This window comes from Orbicella faveolata, unplaced genomic scaffold, assembly GCF_042242905.1.
Source record: "Orbicella faveolata isolate gen_17 unplaced genomic scaffold, um_ofav_v1 contig_3, whole genome shotgun sequence".
Classification (NCBI taxonomy): domain Eukaryota; kingdom Metazoa; phylum Cnidaria; class Anthozoa; order Scleractinia; family Merulinidae; genus Orbicella; species Orbicella faveolata.
Window position 1 is genome coordinate 16649626 of NW_028301558.1, and position 17713 is coordinate 16667338.

The 17713-nt window shown below is 41.1% G+C and overlaps 1 protein-coding gene and 1 pseudogene across 1 annotated transcript; both read left to right on the plus strand.

Moving 5' to 3' along the window:
- The first annotated feature begins 441 nt into the window (after positions 1 to 441).
- On the plus strand, positions 442 to 13605 carry LOC110061224 (roundabout homolog 1-like). The gene is made up of 4 exons (XM_020768059.2): positions 442 to 1043; positions 8709 to 8999; positions 10813 to 10988; positions 11561 to 13605. Exons 1-4 carry the CDS (start codon positions 977 to 979, stop codon positions 11657 to 11659), a joined length of 633 nt encoding a protein of 210 aa, XP_020623718.1. The 5' UTR covers positions 442 to 976; the 3' UTR covers positions 11660 to 13605.
- Positions 2279 to 5918, plus strand: LOC110059649 (uncharacterized; annotated as a pseudogene).
- Positions 13606 to 17713: the final 4108 nt, after the last annotated feature.

The window sequence follows — 17713 nt, forward strand, 5'->3', positions numbered from 1 at the left end:
CTCTGTTTTACACCTTCCCTGGCCTGCGACAGTCTTGAAAGTATAATTATTTTAATATCAGATATTGTTTTGTCACACTTAGGTGGAGAAAAATTTTTTGTCAAAACACGATAATTTTCACTTAACGATAATTTCCACTTTCATGCGGAGACGTTATCGTTTTACAAGAAAAAACAAGTTTAAGCAGAAGATAAGTTCGATTATTAGCCCGGCGATCAATTCAGTTTCGACGTGGGTTGAAACCGTGTTGTTGTGGTTTCGGAATTTTCCTGTAATAATTCTTTGCCTCGAAGACAAATATTGCTCTACACACATAGCCAGCTAGTCGTTCAAACTAATACGCTTTAGTGCTCACTGATTTAATCTTTGCATGTTCGGTTAGCCCATTGTCGTTGTGGTTTTAAAATATTTTTGGAGCCGCAATCAGTTGCCATGTTTTTAATGTTTTTTTTTTTTTTAACCCTCCAGTTTAAACGTATGAGTTTTAGTTTGTTACCAGCAAAGCAAGTAAGTTTGGAAAACTTTTAGGTGAATTAAGTAACGTTCATTTTGCTAATGCGGCATTTCACGATTTGTTTACCACCTGCTTGTTTGCTTGAAGTCCTATCTGCTTCTGATTACGTCACCGAGGAACATTATATAATTTACGTTTTTGTTCTCATTCTCATGCAAATTTATTGGATTTTTTACTCGTTGTAAAACCTCCACAATTCTCATGCTTGTGATCAGCTAAGGATGTTTTTGACCTGTTAAACGTGCCTAACACTTAATATTTAACGAGGAAACGCTTCAAATCATTCTCGCCTTACGCGGAAGCTGACGTCAAATCGGCTGAGCACGTGGAGTGGACAAGAGACAAAACTATCACGTCACCGAAGCATTTACTTTCCGGCGTGGTTTAGTTTTATTCAAGCAGATGTAAATTGATGGCGAGACATTCTACAGTTCCTATCCGGCGAGATCATTTTACGGGCAAATGTTTGTGTTTTTGGTTACCTTGGCCGGCATCACCTTGCTACAATCTGCTCGTGTTGTCACTAAAGGTAAGTCGGAGAAAACATTTTGACAATTTTCACGTTGTGCGAAGCAGAACTTTTCGTGTCACGCTTGAAAAGATCGAAACTGAACCATGATCGAAAAGATTGAAAAGATCCAAACTGAACCATGAACGCTAACAACGTCAGACAGAAAATGGGTAATTCACTCCCGATACCATTGTCCAGAATATCTGCGATCATAAGGGAAAAGCGAAGGTAGCGAGGGTAGAGTCGCTGCTTAATTGCTTCTAGCAGCTCTGTCTTGTTTTTGATAACTCGGCTTAGGATTAGCGTTAACACTCTGTCTTCAATATATTATTTTAATTTGGTTTGTGAAAGTCTGTTTTTAGCAGAGTAAGAAAAATAAGCTTATTTTTATATTTGCCAATTGATCTCTTCGAATCCCTCTTCGTGTTTCTACGAGAGCCTCGGAACCCGATTTCTGGTCAGCCACTTTTAAAAAATTACGATATTGATTGCTGTGTTTATGTAGGGTCAGTCATCCAAAACATGGCGCGTGTTTTTATACAAGAGGTTTTGCGAGGGACGCCATACAGATATATGGAATATATGGTCTGGAATGATCAGTGGGTTTCTTTGAAATACTACTTTCTGTGGCTATTGTGCTGCAAAATTGTCATTGAGCTCACTCTTTCACCGACCCGTTGTAGCGGCCACATCACAAATGAATTATTGAACAAAACATTTAAGCTGTGAATAGTAGTGTACAAAACACTCGTACAAAAGCCCCCGAAAATTCAATTTATTTCAGGCAATAGCATGTTTTGCTGTCATGAGAGAGAAGAAACCTTGCTTCCTTCAGGATGACGATGGCTAAGCAACGTTTATTTTCGCATTACACATTACACCAGGGGGAGGTACTCCCTGGATGTTTGGGTGGGGAAGTGCAGGGTGCTTGTGGAAACATCTACCCTATTTCAGACCAATTAAATATGCGATTTTGCGGCCTACCCTATTTCAGACCGGACCATACAAATTGACGCCTTATTTTAGACCTGAACCATCCAGGGAATATTGCCTTGGTTTGCGTACAAAACCTTGACACAGGTTTCACTTGAAATTCCCGATGTTAGACCGATGGTAGACTAAGAATGGTCAAATTTTATACCTGATTTCAAATCAACACAGCTCAAAAACCATGCCCTCTGGCGCCGGACATAAGTTTATGGTTTTAGATAAGAAAGTATCACCCCCCCCTCCCCCCCTCCCCCGCAGGACATTACATTGTTATTGTTGATCGAGATAAAATTGCAAGATTAAAGTTCAGTGAATCAGCCGTTTATGTTGAAGACCTGATGGCTCGCGTGAGTTCAGCGCAGACGTCTTCCGTTTTTCAATCAGCACCAAGGTGATGACAATGGGTTACCGTGAACCCAAAGGACGGATTACGTTTCGTAGGAACTGTTCCACCGAAATATAATAAATAATCCTTCACGATTGCTGTCGAATAAGTTGTCTCGTACGGAAATCTATTCAGTACGGATGCAAATTTAACTGTGAAATTCTGAATTCCGACATTTCGTTAATTTTTAAAATGCTTCCAGAATCGATTGAGAAGAAAAAAAAAATAAACAGTTAAGATGAACAAGATAGAGAATCACGAACAGTTTTAGGACACCTCAAATTCGGATTAGTAAATCGCTATTTCTGTTTAAACCAGTGCCTTGGAACGAGTTTTTAAGATCTGACCAAGGCTCATTATGAGTTAAAAACTTTGCTGCTTTAGGCGTTCCGTTACCAGATTGAATAATTTAAAGCAGGGCCTCAGTGTTGTAATTTTGTTTATTTGGGTTTAAAAATCTACATGAACGCCAAAATCTGGTGGAGGCAAACTGAAGAAATTATTCCTAAATCGAGTTCCAGCATTGAAGAACAACTCCAGTACTCAACGAATGACAAAGTTAGAAAGAATCGTAGAACATCCCACAAGAAAGCGCGCGCTGAAAGCCATTCTCAGTAGAAACACAGCTAAGAAAACAGACACGAGCTGTCGAGCGAGGAGAATTTGCAACTTGATAGTGTAATAAACGGGTGATTTCCCATTCTTTTTCGCGCAGTGTTTTCTAAAAGAAATAGAAAACATTTTTTCTGTGCTTTCTATCGAATGATAGAAACACTCAAACTCAAAAATGTTGTGGAAACACTCGCCTGCGGCCAGTGTTTCCACAGCTATTTTCATTCTCCCAAACTTCCACTCGTGTTTCTATTTAACACTTAGATTATCAGCTCGAGATTTCCATCAGGTGATAGTTGATCAGGCCAAAGGCCAAATCAAACATTACTTGCTATAGTTCACTACTAGTTCACTTATTGGTTTAGTGACGCGATAGCTTTCATCATCAGAGAGACAAAAAAAGAAAGAGACAAAAACGCGCGAAAGAAAATTTAGAGGTGAACAGACGACAACAGAGTGTTTATGTCTCGGAAGTGTCGGTCTGAGGCCCCGTCCAAACTACTTCGTAGGAATTTGAAAACGAACCTTCATTTCTCCGGCTAGGCCTTTCGTCCACACTAACCTGTCACGAAAACGGAGCTTTTGGAAAACGCTCTTCAAACCAGAGGAATTTAAAAACGCCGGCTTTTCGTTTTCGTGTGGACAGAAAACATTTCGAAAACGGAACTTTTCGAAAACGATGACGTTACGATAATCACGTGATTTCCACAACCGAGTTTTCCGCAAACACAAACCCAAAATGACCGGTGATTGTTGCGTTTTTAAATTCACCTTTTCGGCGTTAAATTTCACGTGTAGTTTCACGTGACTTATGATGTAAACAAACCGGGAAAGTTCGGACATTCTAGTCAAACACGCATTGCTAGTGTACGAAGTTTTCAACTTCGTCAACTTCCTGTCACTACTAATACATATTTCTCTCTGCTTCAAGTCTTTGAACATAGAATAGCTTCAGCTTCAAAATGGCAGAAAAAAAGAATAAAAGCGACTTCAACGCCATGAATGTGGCAGAAGCATAAAAGATATTTGCTGAGGAGCGTGGAGTTTCAGTAAGCGAATATTTGAAAACTTCGCTCGTGGAAATCGCTTCCGCAGTCGAAAGAATGGTTGTGCCAGTGGATCGAAACTTCGAAAAAGATCAAACCACTGATGCTGACAAACTACTAATTCATGACATGCTAATTCCCAAGCCATTTTCCCTGAAGACCGTGAACAACTTCAACTCGTCGCCCCCGTTTGGGTTGTGCGGCATTTTTAATTATTTGATTTACCACTCAACCGATCACGACAAGCAGGGACTCGCCGCTTACAAGTCATTTGAAAATTATCGCTTATTCGCTGATGGTTACGTGGAATCTTTACTAACTGCTTAGTTGAATCAAGAGGGTGTTCATGTCTATGTGGCCAAAGTGCGACCTTTGAAGGAAAGGAGCACTACGATCTCTAGTTTATTCTCGAGGGTAGAGGTACAAACCGAGGTAGCGTTCTACAGGCACGATGCAAGTGTAAAGGTGGTAGAGATGGGGGATACAAGCACATTGCGGCCGCCATGTACTTGTTCGTCAGTCTTTCTGTTGATTTGGGACTCGATCGGTTCAGCAAACTCGTCGGTTCGCTCTTCCGGTTCGAATTTCTCATGGGCAACCAACGACCGTTTTCTCTCAAATGCAGTTTAACGCTGTCTTAGGCTATCTGGAGTACTTTTAAAGCTCTGTAGGTTAATTTTAGGTTGCGCCAAAAAAATTTTATTCGTTCGGTTATTCTAGGGGAACTTGAGTATTCTGGAATTGTTTAGGGCTTTTTTGTCCATTCCCCGAAAACCTTAGGTGTTATCACCTTTCCGAAAATGATAGCTGACCTTTTTTCGGTACCCAAAACGACATTTTTAACAATCCGAAAACAACAGACATTGAATTTCTCATATCACGAATGTTCGAGGCGACAATTCTCTTCAGAAAATCAGAGGGGATTAAAGGCCTTCCGAACAGATAATTTTCCGAAACGATCCGTTGGGTGCCCCTGATTTCTGCATGCTTTTCTCATCAGGCTCTCCTGAACTCGCCACTGGCTCTGAGCTCAGATCTAAAAGAGTCATGGCGGCGGCACGTTCTTCTTTAGATTTGCCAGTATGGCGATTAAGCGTCAGTGGGGTTTTAGCCACTGATCGTTCAAGACAAATTTCTTGCTTCTCGCTTTGTCTGCCTCCCGTTCACAAGATGCCTTTCGTTTACGATTCAGTCACGACACCTAGGCACGGTATAAAACTATTAATTCAAACGACAAAAAATGTTATGAAAACACATATTGATAAACGCACCCTTTCTTTACTGGCAACGGCAGATATAGGATCAGGATCCTCTTTGGTTAGACCATTTCCACCGACAAAATGTAGACTACAAATGTAACTGTCTTTCGTGCACACGAACGAGTCACCGCGGTGACATGCTTTTAACCACTTTTTGCCTTCTCTCGTTTTGTCTAACTGCGCCAGGAAAATAGAAGAACTTCACTAGATCGCCGTTTGGGTTTCTTTTCTACGATTCAGGGTATCGGGAATCGTTTTTACATGTAACAAAAGCACATCTTCTAGTCGTGACCATTCTGTTAGAACACTACTTATCGAACTCGTGTGGTTGACTAGAATGTCCGAACTTTCCCGGTTTGTTTACATCATAAGTCACGTGACACTACACGTGAAATCTAACGCCGAAAAGGTGAATTCCTCCGTCATAGTGTGGACGGAAAACATTTGATGCGTTTTCAGAGTGAAACCTCCGTTTTCATAATCCATCGGCGTAGTGTGAACGGGGCCTCAGTGATACTTGCTCCTTGGAAATTTGATGTTGTTAAAACTAGCATATTTGCCCTCGAAGCGACATTTGTTTTAAGAACATCAAAATGCCGTGGGGCATCTATCAGCTGATGGTTCCTCGACTAGAATACTATTGTTTAAATAGAAATCGAGAGCATATCATCTAATTTAGTAGAATTCTAACTAAATATCTTTCAAATAATGACTTCCAATTAACTACTCTCTACATGTATTAAGTAGTTCAGTTCAAACCATCGCACACAGATTGAACTGCTGTTTGAAATCACGCACTCAACAAGAAATTCATTGAACAATTTTCAGAGGTTTTAAAGTCACACAGCAATTCAATTTTTTCTCTCTCTTGTGAATTGAATTGTGCAGTTTTAGCATACTAGCGTTCTATCACGAATGCCGTTTTCTTATTGGCTACGCTTCTCATCATCTACTCTACTGTAGAGCCTGACAGGACTAGCAGTGAGCGGTTGTTAAGAAAATGGCAGTCGCTTCTTTGGCTTTTCGAAGTGTCTGTGAAGAGGATTTAGATACGGCGACTAGTAGATTCCGAAACAATAAGATTATTCCTCGATTTCGATGTTTGATAGAAATCTCGAGCTCGTAATCTTACTAATACTAAGGCCATTTCCAAGTTACCTTGTGCCTCTGTTTCAAGTCAAATCTTTCGTGCAAGACCTTTCATATGATGGGCTTGATTTACATGAAAATGAACCTTAACGCGGAACTCATTTTCATATGAATGGTTTCGCGCGAAGATTCGTTTTGACAGAGAGGCAAAAGGCACTTCGGAAGTGGCCTATTGTCACATATCATAAGAGACACGATTTTCCATAGGGTCTGTCGTGATTGTATTCCACTCGGATTTTAATTTGAGAACACTTGAGATAGTTCAAATTTTCAAGGTGGTCGGACTCGATCACACTAAAACTTGGTAAAATTCGAGTGTCACAATAATACCGTAAACTGCCGCTTACAAGCCCTTGGATTATACAGCTTCGTAAAGGGGTTTGGCTGGGCTTATAAACGGGGAGGCTTGCATTGGAGGGGGTGGGAGGGGGGGGGGGGGGCTTGTGAGCGGAATAAAAAAAAAAAAAACAGTCGAAATGATATACAGCCGTGTTGATCGAAATACGAAATGCTGATTTTTAATTAAGCTTTCAAACATCGAATTCATTTTATTTTAACCTTGAGGGGGGCTTATATCTAGGAGAGCTTACAATATGGGCCTATAACCAGTAGGGGGCTTATAAGCGGGAGGGCTTATATGGAGCAGTTCACAGTATGGAGTTCAGGTATTTCAGTCTTATGAGAAATAACCATTTGAAAGTTTTTATTCCACAAACGAAGTTTATCCTTCGTTTACGATTTTATGCAAATGTTTTGGTTCTAAGACGTTCAGACATCATTTATAAAAACAAGCAAACAAACAAACTAGTCATTGTTAGGGCCGATTTACACGGAACGACTTTGTCGCGTGCGACAAGCTTACGACAGGCCTACGACATGAATTGTATCGTGTAAATCAAACCTACAACTCGCTTACGGAGGGGGGTAAATAGGTTTTCGGATCGACGGATTTGGCTTTAAAAAGCGCACGGGGTGGATTTTTGCGGTAAATTGAGCGGATTCGCGGATTTTGAAAACACAGTGCATCGTGGATCAGCTGTGAATTTTGGCGCGGATTCCGGATTTTGCCTGTCTTGATGTTATGATCTTGGGTCCTAAACGAAATTCCAGCCTTGGTCGGTATGTTAATGATTCATCCAAATTATTTCTTTTTTCGAGCAAAGCTCATTTAAACTCAGGTGTGAGACTGTTCTTGGAATTGTACTGTGTTATAGTCATCAAGCATGTTGCCTTCTTTACTATTTGTGCGAAATTACTAGTAACAATGGCATTCACATTTCCTTTCCGGATGTAACTGTGGTTTCGGATTTGAACAAAAACATTGGCGGATCGGCGGATTTACATACCCCTGTTCACCCCTCTCCTTACGACTGTTGTGTACGTCAAAAAAATATATATATATCGCAGTATTTTAAAACATGTTTTAAAACGCTACGACAATCGTAGCCGAAGTCGATAGAAAATGACGTATTTTGTGACAAATTTCTACTGAGTATGGGACGAGGTGAAGTGTTCATGCGTCAAAATGGCGGAAGACGTTTCTCGAAAAGTACTGAACGGATTAAAGCGAAAAACATCTCTTTAGAAAGTGTTTTTAGTCTGCTGGCAGCCGGTTTTTTTCTCTAAGGGTCACTAGGACAAGTGTTTAGTTATCGCGAACGAAAAAGGGCGGTATGGCGGTGCCCGAGTGGGGAAAAGGTGGGACAAGGGCGGTATGGCCGAGTAGGGAAGAAGGCGTGCGTGCCGCGCCCATGTCTCGTCCCATTCCCCTTTAGCCAAAACGTCTCGCCTCATAACCCTTACTGAATTCCGAGAGAAAAACATACTGCCAGTAGTCTAAAGTGTTTTCAAAGCACAGGACAGCTAAAATATTTTTTTACTGTTTGCTAGAACTTTCGCTCCGAAAATCCAGGTGCAAACTTTTGCATATTTAATTTTGTAAGGGAATATGTCGTGCGCGTGTAAATAGACCTAAGTCATGTCGTAAGCCTGTCGTAAGCTTGTCGCATGCAACAAAGTCGTACCGTGTAAATCGGCCCTTAGACTTCAAAAAATCGAGACTCCAAGACAGGCGGCCCTGAGAAAAAATCGAGACTGCGAGACGCACAAAGCCGCTAAAAATACGCCTAGACCCCTGAAAATTGACGATAATTTCGCGAGACCCATAGCTTTGAAGGAAAATTCGCCACCCCTTCTTTTCTGGGAAGCTACTCTACCTAAGAAAATATGTTTCCGTTGGCAGGTGTTACACCGGAAATACTAAATAACGGAACTTCCCTTGATATCAAGGATGACGACATAGCTCATTTTACGTGCACATCACGTGGGGAACCCAGGCCTCTCGTTAGATGGGAGAGAGAAGGAATAGCAGTAAAAGATAAAGACGAAGGCATAGCTATTTTGTCAAAAAGTAACGACAGTATAGAAGAAAGTCATCTATTTATAGCTGTTTCTGGAAATGGGAGGCGTGGAAAGTATATTTGTGTGGCAAGCAACGATGAAGGAGTTGCAAAACAGTCTTTCAACATTAAACGTAAGTAAAATTGTGAAACTAGCACCTGGCCAGTCACGACACACCTAGATAACACAAGAAACCAATCAGAGTTCGCTGTGAAATGTTGGCGGGAAAGCAGCGCGCGAAAAGTCGCGAACCCATTTCGCAGCTTCAAACTCAAAATTTCATCGCCACTGCACTTCCGGTTTTCTCGCTCTCGGAGTATGTAAGAGTTTGAAGCGAAAATGTGCAAGACTTATGCAAGGAAACGTTGTAAAACAATCTGTTAGAAATCAAATTACGAGCCGATAAACTAGGTGGGTAACAATTGTTAAATTTTCCATGCATTAACTTCTGGCTTGAAATTGGACGATGTCGGAAATTTCAGACGTAAAGTGGCCGTTCTGGCTGGACCAGAGGTGGAAACTGCGCAGTGCTTTTCACCAGTCTTAGCCAGTATGAGCCCTTAGCACTAAGGCCCCATTTTCATGGTCTCGAGTACCTGAGCCTTCCCCCCGGGGCAACTTTATCGAGCGTTTATATGAGAACACTTAGTCCCCATAGGCCGAGTCAAAGGCCCTCTTTACACGACCCCGGGTTGCTTTTTACCCCGGGTTGAATCACCGCAGAGAGTGCTAAAAATAAACACTTTACACCAACCCGGGTTGTCAGTCTGCAATAGCGTGTGGTTTGCTTCGAGCCTGACCCGGGCCAGCCTTTCTACCGATCAAAAACTGAAAACATGGGCTAGAAAGATGACAACCAAAAAACCTAGAAAGTATAACGGAATGGTGGGAGGTCCTGACGTACAACCCCCCCAAAACAAACAAACAAACAAACAAACAAACAAACAAACAAAAAACAAAACAAAACAAACAAAAAAACAAAACAAAAGCGGAAACAACAAGGTCATTTTACTGAAAGTACCAATCCGTGTTAGCTTATGGCCCACTGTTTACACGTAAGAATTCAAGAAATTTCAACCTTTCTCGCCGGGTCAACCTGAGTCTCGAGAAGGGTTACCCGGCAAGGGGGGCTAACCCGGCTTGACTACTGTTTCCATGTAAACGCTTATAAACATTTGACTGCAAAAGGGTTACCCGCCACGGTGATTCAGAACCCGGGGTAAAAATCAACCCGGGGCCGTGTAAAGAGGTCCTTTAAGTTGACCCTACATTATTATTCATAACCCTTATTGAATGATCAAATGTGCAACTATCCCTCTTTCTCGGTTTGAGTTTCCCTGGGTCCTTCGATCAAAGTGGGATTTGTAGAGTCAATTTTCACTTCTTTGATACGAATTTCTACTTTAAATCCTAAGCCTAGACATCGCGTGACACTCGCCACGCCGAGAGTTATCCCGGTTACTGTTAGGCGAGCCAAAGTGTTTATATGAAGAAAAGCTGTTCCGCTTGCCAGGCTTACCTTACCTGCCGAGGCGAGACAACTCGCCCGTCCGAGTTGTCTCACCCCCTGAGACGGTTTCGCGATCCTCTTGTAAACGGTTGGTTGAATTTTGCAAAGAAATAAGCTAAACGTTACCTCGGGCAGGGTAAATCGGGGGGAGGGTTGTCGCGGGTACCCGAGACCATATAAATGGGGCCTTATAAGAAGTGAGAACTCAGTCTGATGAACAAGCATCAGATGATGGGGAACTCCGGTATCTTCCCCACCACAATTTCTGTCTCAAATTTGCTCAGCAACTGATCGCGCCACGATGCCATAGCAACGGTGCAAGGTCAGAGCACTATCGAGTGCTCGTGTTCTTTAATTGAGTAATAAAAAGTTTAAACTTTGCACATAATAAAATAAATACTGAATAAACTTTCTTCGTGTTTGTTGATCTTTTCAGGTGAAACAGATGAACTTTCAATCATAGATGTCGCGGCAATTTGCATATCGGTTGGACTGGCGTTGTTCTTTGTGTGTGCCATTGGGTTTTTATTGCGGCGCGGGGCAAACAAGATTAAACAATCCAAGAGGCGGCACAGAGCCAGAACGATATCACAGTCTAGTTCCTCGTGCCAGGTATGCACTAAATAATTTTGTATTCTAGAGATTTGCCTAAATAAAAACCAGCCGCTTAATTCATTCTCCGCTTTTCCCGGCGCTATTATTATTTTTAACGAGAGCGACGACAGGCCCCATCCACACTACACCGGAGAAATCTGAAAACACAGCTTTATTTCTACGGTTAGGCCTACCGTTCACACCAATTCGTCACGAAAACGGAGCTTTTCGAAAACGCTCGTCAAACCGGAGAAATTTGAAAAGTTGCCTTGTGTTTTAAGGCGGACGAAAAACATTTTGAAAACGGAGCTTTTCATAAATAATGACTTCACAATAATAATGTGAGTTCCCCGACGGAGTTTTCCTCAAACACAAATCCAAACCCGGTGATTGTTACATTTGAGATTCCTCCGGCGTAGCATGGCGAGGGGGAAACATTTGATGCGTTTTGAAAGTGAAAACGCCGTGTTCAAATTTCTCCGGGGTATTAAGCGTGCGGTTTGGCAAAGATAATTACAGATTTTCAATATGGTGTATAATTTCCTTCCCGGTGTCGTTTCTCTTACATTTTCTTTGTTTTCTTTTCTCAGGAAAATGGTGCCTTAATCACGGACCTCTCGCTAGACAAGCTGACAAATGAAAGTAGAAATGGAACAAGACATTCAAAGACTTTTACAACTTCGGTTTGAGCTTATTTTAGCGATTGCAGTTATTATATTAGAGTATTGGCGAAGACGTAGAGTGGAGGATGCTTTATGATGTCGATGTATCACTTTGCATTACAACGAATAACGCTTCATAATGGTGTTTAGGAAGGACATTTTAATCGACGGAAGGGTAGCAATAGAATTACATTCATAGTATGTGCTTTGGACAGTATACACAGAAGACAAGAAGAGTCTGAATAAGCGAGGCAGGCCTAAGAGAGGGAGGGGAGGGTGAGAGTAAGTTCAGTTCAATTTTAACCGCCACTGGTTCAGGCTTTTCTTCCGCCTCGTGAACTACAGATTGTATGGGTTTTCAGGGATTAGCCTATTAGGCTCATAGGATCATCGCTTAGACAGGAGATAAACTTTTTACTAAGCTTAAATTTTGACTTTCAAGCCTCGCCTTCCAAGAAGGAAGATTCATTATGTACAAGGTCTCCCCATTTGTCAGTGACTTTTCAACCATTAGACACATGACATGGCAAAATTGAACGCTTTCATTGCATATTTGGCTTGACCAAGCCTTTAAAATGATCTGGATCTACCATGATAATTGCCGAAATTCGAGCGTAAAATAAATTCAGATTTTTGCTTTCGGCGACGCCCTCGACATTTCTTAAGCTCCCTACTGAGTATGGGGAACGGGTAGCTTTTGGTCTATTCCAAAATTACCGTGTTAGACTTTATCACGGGAAACTTTTGTTACATCCAGTCTTGCTTTAGAAAATGGGTGTACCTTGAATCGACTAAGAAAAAGCAACACTTAGGGGGAGTTCGTGCAATTTACCACGCATTTGTTTTACGTTGGAGGTTGAAAGTAAAATAAGTCTTGCCGGGTTAAACTAAAGACCAGCCCATGCTTGGTGCATAAATGTCTTTTTAGGTCTATACGAGTTCAACAGGGAAAAACGTGCTTGCTTGAAGGCTGGTTTTTAACCGGGGGGGGGGGTACTCCCTTTAATACTGAGAGGCCCTTTTTCCGGCTGGAAGTATTTAGAAAGGTAGCGTTTTCATGAGTTGAAGTATTGGAAAGGGTAGGAAAAACTGTCTTTCAGTTATGTAAAAAAGCCTTTCAAAATAACGCATTTTGGTACTGATTTTAGAGACGAATTGCAGACGCCTTTTTAATTAGCATTTGAACAGGAGCCATAATCGGGGACGGAGACCGTAAGCCTTGGGATCCGCGCGCACCTATGATATGGGACAATTTTTCTATTTTTAGAACAAATTGCGCCATCCTTACGTCACATATCCGCGCGGATCCACGCACGTGTCGGGGGCTCTCGCGTGGATGTCGTCACGTTGAGTGATCAAGTGGTGAGAGCTGCGAGATTCTCTTGCAGATTTTTCGCAGCGATGGCAGGGAATAAGGCAGGGAATAAGAACCAGGACTCTTATATGTAGTTTTATGTTCTGAGCTAATGGAAAAGGTGAGTTTTTATTTATTTTTTTTTTTCGCGCTGTGAATGAATAATATCTGCTCGCGCTAGTTGTACGCGTAAGTTTTTCGTTTGTTCTGTGAAGAAAAGTTATGTAAGAAAACTCTTTACTCTGGTATCGAGTTGATTTGTGAGTTTCCCAAAAAAATGCTTAATCATAACCAAACCCTGTTTTTGATAGTTTCTCATTGTTTCTGTTTGTTTGGCGAGTTTGCAAAAGTTTTTGAAAGGAAAGTCTGACGCGTACATTCAGTAACTCATTTGCATAGTGCAGCGCGCGCTCTTTCAAGTCCGAGTCGGTGTTTTCAATTGTCAACAAACCTTGACAAAGATTTATTTCGTGGTCTTTTGTGCCGAGATGCTGCAACAGTTTTCACGAACGCCAAAAGGCTACTAATATCATGTGTGTTTCTTTAACATAGTGAAATTTTACGCGGCGAAAATAAAAGAAACAAGGAGTTTTGATAACTCAACCAAAAAAAATCAAAATCGTTATTCGAGTTGATTAAAGAAAGCGTCGTCGTAATTTTGCTGATTATTTCTGCTGTATTCACATATTTTCAGCTAAGCTTTTAATATGTTCTCAAATATTTATCAACCTTAAACATATTTAAAAACTAGAGATATTATATGAGTTCGATGTACGTTTTCACAAAAGTGGGGAAGTCCAATTTGTCATGTTTTACTGACTGTACAAAACACGCATCGGCGGGCGCTCTTATTCATCGACAACAGACAATTATTTTTACACAAACAAAACTGAGCAGCATCTACAGACATAAACTTTCTTGTCGCTTATTGGGCCTTGATAAAACATCAGGCGTTGCTTACAATTCAGGCGAAACTCAAACTTGCAATTATTATTTTTTTGTTTTTCTTTTCGGTCGAGATAGACTCTGGCGAAATCCTCGCAAGCCTGTGGCAAGAGGAGGGAAACTTTGGAGTCCTGAAACGCTGCTATATCCAAATATACCCAACTAGTTTTTTGCTGTGGTTTGGAAGAGTTGTTAATCTTCAAGATATGTGAAACTTAGAGTGGAGTGATGTGCAGCTCATGTAAAAGAAGCATCCGTCGGAACACAACTTGGTCAGCGATATCATATCTAAGCTCAAAGCGGAACATACCTAAATTCGATACTTCACTCAAACTAGAGCAGCTTACGACGAAAATACTTAAGCAAAATTCCAACAGATGTAAACGCGTTGAGTTGTGGGCCAAAAACATGACAAAATTTCGGGAATTTCGGACGCCATTTCCCCCGCGCGACATCCGCAAAAATCCTCGCAGCATGTACGCGCGTGTGCCTCAGGCGATGGCGCAATTTGTTCTAAAAATAGAATTATTGTCCCATATCATGGGGACAACCCCAATACTAGAAATGGCGCGCACTTACGGTCTCCGTTCCCGATTATGGCTCCTGATTTGAATCAATGATCTATTACGATAGAAATTTTCCTATGTTGGGTAGCTATCATTTCTGCAGGACTTTTTTAGTGTCGGTAAAAGCGCATTGTAGGTGTGTGAAAGGACGGTTGCCATTGAAAGGGTTACACTTCTACCTTTTGTCAAAATGGTATATAAAAGGGCAAGGCTTTCGACCTTGGGGCGAATCCTTCCCGTATGAAACTTTGCTGAGTACCTCCCCCCACCCCCCGCCCGGTTTCCAAATGATAGCTTCAAAAATATGTGCAGGGATCGTTGCAATCAGATGGAATCCACTCTCCAGTGATCGCTGCGACAGATAAACGATCACTGAGTTAGACTTTGGAAACCTGTGTTTGTAGGGATCACTCAATTTTTCCCTTCTCCTGTAGCGATCAATGGAAACCAGTCTTCACCGGTGTCACTATGTACATGCCCCCCGAAGAAGGAAAGGCTGTGCTTTTCGGAAGTTTGAATTTGATTTGATATAGCTACAAAACCGTTTAACCGGCCTTTTCGTTTTTTCTCAGTTGGTGCAAAAGAGTAGCTTTACATTCAACTGTCGGTCGAACGACATTGAATGTGTCTTCACAGTTATTTTTTGAGGAGGTATTAATTATCTATCACACATACATGCATATGGTGTAGGTAAATTATATTTGTAACGAGTGGGAGGGCACAATGCGCCCCTGTAGCCTCCTCCTCTTACTCAGACGTTCTTTGAGCTCGTCACGCAATCTTTTTATCGGAAAGAGAGACTACGTGACAAGTCAAAAGAGCGGCAATCTCGTTCCTAAGGTTTTCCCTTAAGTTCCGTCGCACTTGAATTCGAACGTTTTATACAAAATATACTTCAGAGAATTTGTTTTTTATCGACAATAAAGTTTTCGTTCTTTAAAATTAGCTCCTTCACATTAAAAACCATATTTCTCAGTGCTTTGCCACGGGCCAAGTGACACGCGCGCGCTGACTCGTCCCCAGTCTCAGCCTCCATCTCACAGCACACCGGGAATTTTCTCAAGAGATAAGTGGGTACGAGTCGCGTGCGCCGTCTGCGCCTTTTTTTCGAGGAACAACTTAAATGTATTTTATATTAAAAGAATTATAAATAAAGCGGACGCAGTGCGAAGTGCCGCTAATATTAAGCCTTTCATTCTCAAGAGTGCTCTTGTTTAAAACGAGAAAATTATTTACACCCCCGTGAACTGGAAAGTACAAGTCGATAGCTTTCATTTAAATAACTTGAATGTAAAAATGGAGTTCATTGTAACCTGGGTGTGAAAATATTAAAGTGAGAAGCTAAGGTTTTATTTTTAATATACACATTGGTGAATTTTATTGTTTTATATTTAAGGTGGTTTCACGCCTGAGTGGCTGAAAATAAATAATCATCCTAAATTAAAAGGAATAAATTATTTTAGAAACGAAGTCTGTAGCATTCCTCTCTTGACTGTAGTTTATGAAAAAAGCGATTCTTTTTTCTCCATTCAAGAAAAAAAAAATTATTTGAGAACTAAAGCCGAAGAAACGCGGGAAATTACCGGAGAAAGTGACAGACGCGAAGCATGGGCGGCGCATCAGTGGGGTCGGGTTAGGGTTATCCTTTGTATGTACCCCTGCAATTGGGGTTGGGGGTAGAAATAATACTTCTTATTGCCTGACACTACATGAACCTGCGTCTTTCCTACTTTGCTTTCCATCGCTGAATATCAGACTCTAATACATTGGGTACTGAACCGGAGCTCGTGTAAACCTGATAGGCAACTTGAAAATTTTATGCGATGGGACACGACGTGTCGAAAACCTTGAGACAGTTCAAAGCTGCGGAAGAGCCCTTCCCCCTCGATTTTCCACTTGCTCAGTAGCCTCAGAAAACCTTTTCCTGCAGACAAAGGCGCTTCAGCACAGAAGCTCAGGTAAAATGCAGGCGGGTTTTGCATTTCTTCTGCCAAAATTTAGCAAAGAGAGTGAAATATTAGCTGTTGAGCCAGTCTAGGTCAAAACCCTGAGGTTTGGGTTGAAGGACGAGAACACGACTAACATTTCACGACTGACTGAAAATATTACTAGAGTCGTGAGTGTCGAGGGAGAGAGTGTGACTGTCAGTGCTCTGTAAGATCATGACACCATATGATAATCATGTTCCCATTGACTTTTTATTTTAGATGTTTCTGTTTCTCTTGTTAAGGATAATTTGAACAGTTTGAAGTTCTTCGGATGAGAGAAGAATCGATAATTGCAGAGAGTTCCAATCGCTAATTATAGCTGGAAAAGCGGAGAGCTGTTGAAATTGTTGGTGAAAGGAAATCGTTCCTTTCTGAGAATATAAAAGCGTATTTTTAAAAGGTGGCACATACCAAAAAATATGGCGATGTTCATGAAAAATTCCGTTTTTGAAAAAATACAAGGTTAAGACCCTTCTACACTTGTTAAAAACATTTTGAAACGAGCTTGCCGAATTTACCTCTAGGTAAGTAAGTACACAGTGGTATAAGTTTTTTTTTCGTAGTAACGGCCATAGAAACGGCTGTTTACAGTAAGAACATGACCAAAAATATAGATTAGTTTTAACATATATGAACGATAGTGTGTAGTAAAGCTGTAAAGAGATTCACAACTCCATATCATTCTTGGGAAAAGCTTTGCCTGATTTACAATCACCGGCTCATTCATTTCCCTTATGAAAAGGAACATTTTCTACAATTGCGAAAACTTTTTACAAAATAGAACAACCATTACACCCCCCGGAGATCCAATCTGCATCCCCCCCACAATGTTTGGCTTGTTAAATGGTTAATCCACCATGTAAGAAACTTTAAGTGCATTTTTCTCAATGGTCTACTTTTGCCGACCAACTGACTTCACGCCAAATTCCTGAAATTTGGGGTAATCAAAGACCAACAGAGTCGAGATGCAATAAACTAAAAAATTCATAACATTTTAAAGGCTGTCAGGTGACACTGGATAATTTGTTCACTGGGTTTGGTGCAAAATAAGGTTATTTCCAAATAAAGCCTGTAGAGAGCACTGAAACAAGAGTTAACTGTCAAAAATTTAGTGTATTGCATAGAACGAAACAGAAACTTTCAAGATATACTTGCTTGAAAATCAAATCTTGTCTTGTAAAAGAGCAGGAACTGTTGGCGTCAATAGTATAAAATAAAACCTCAAAAG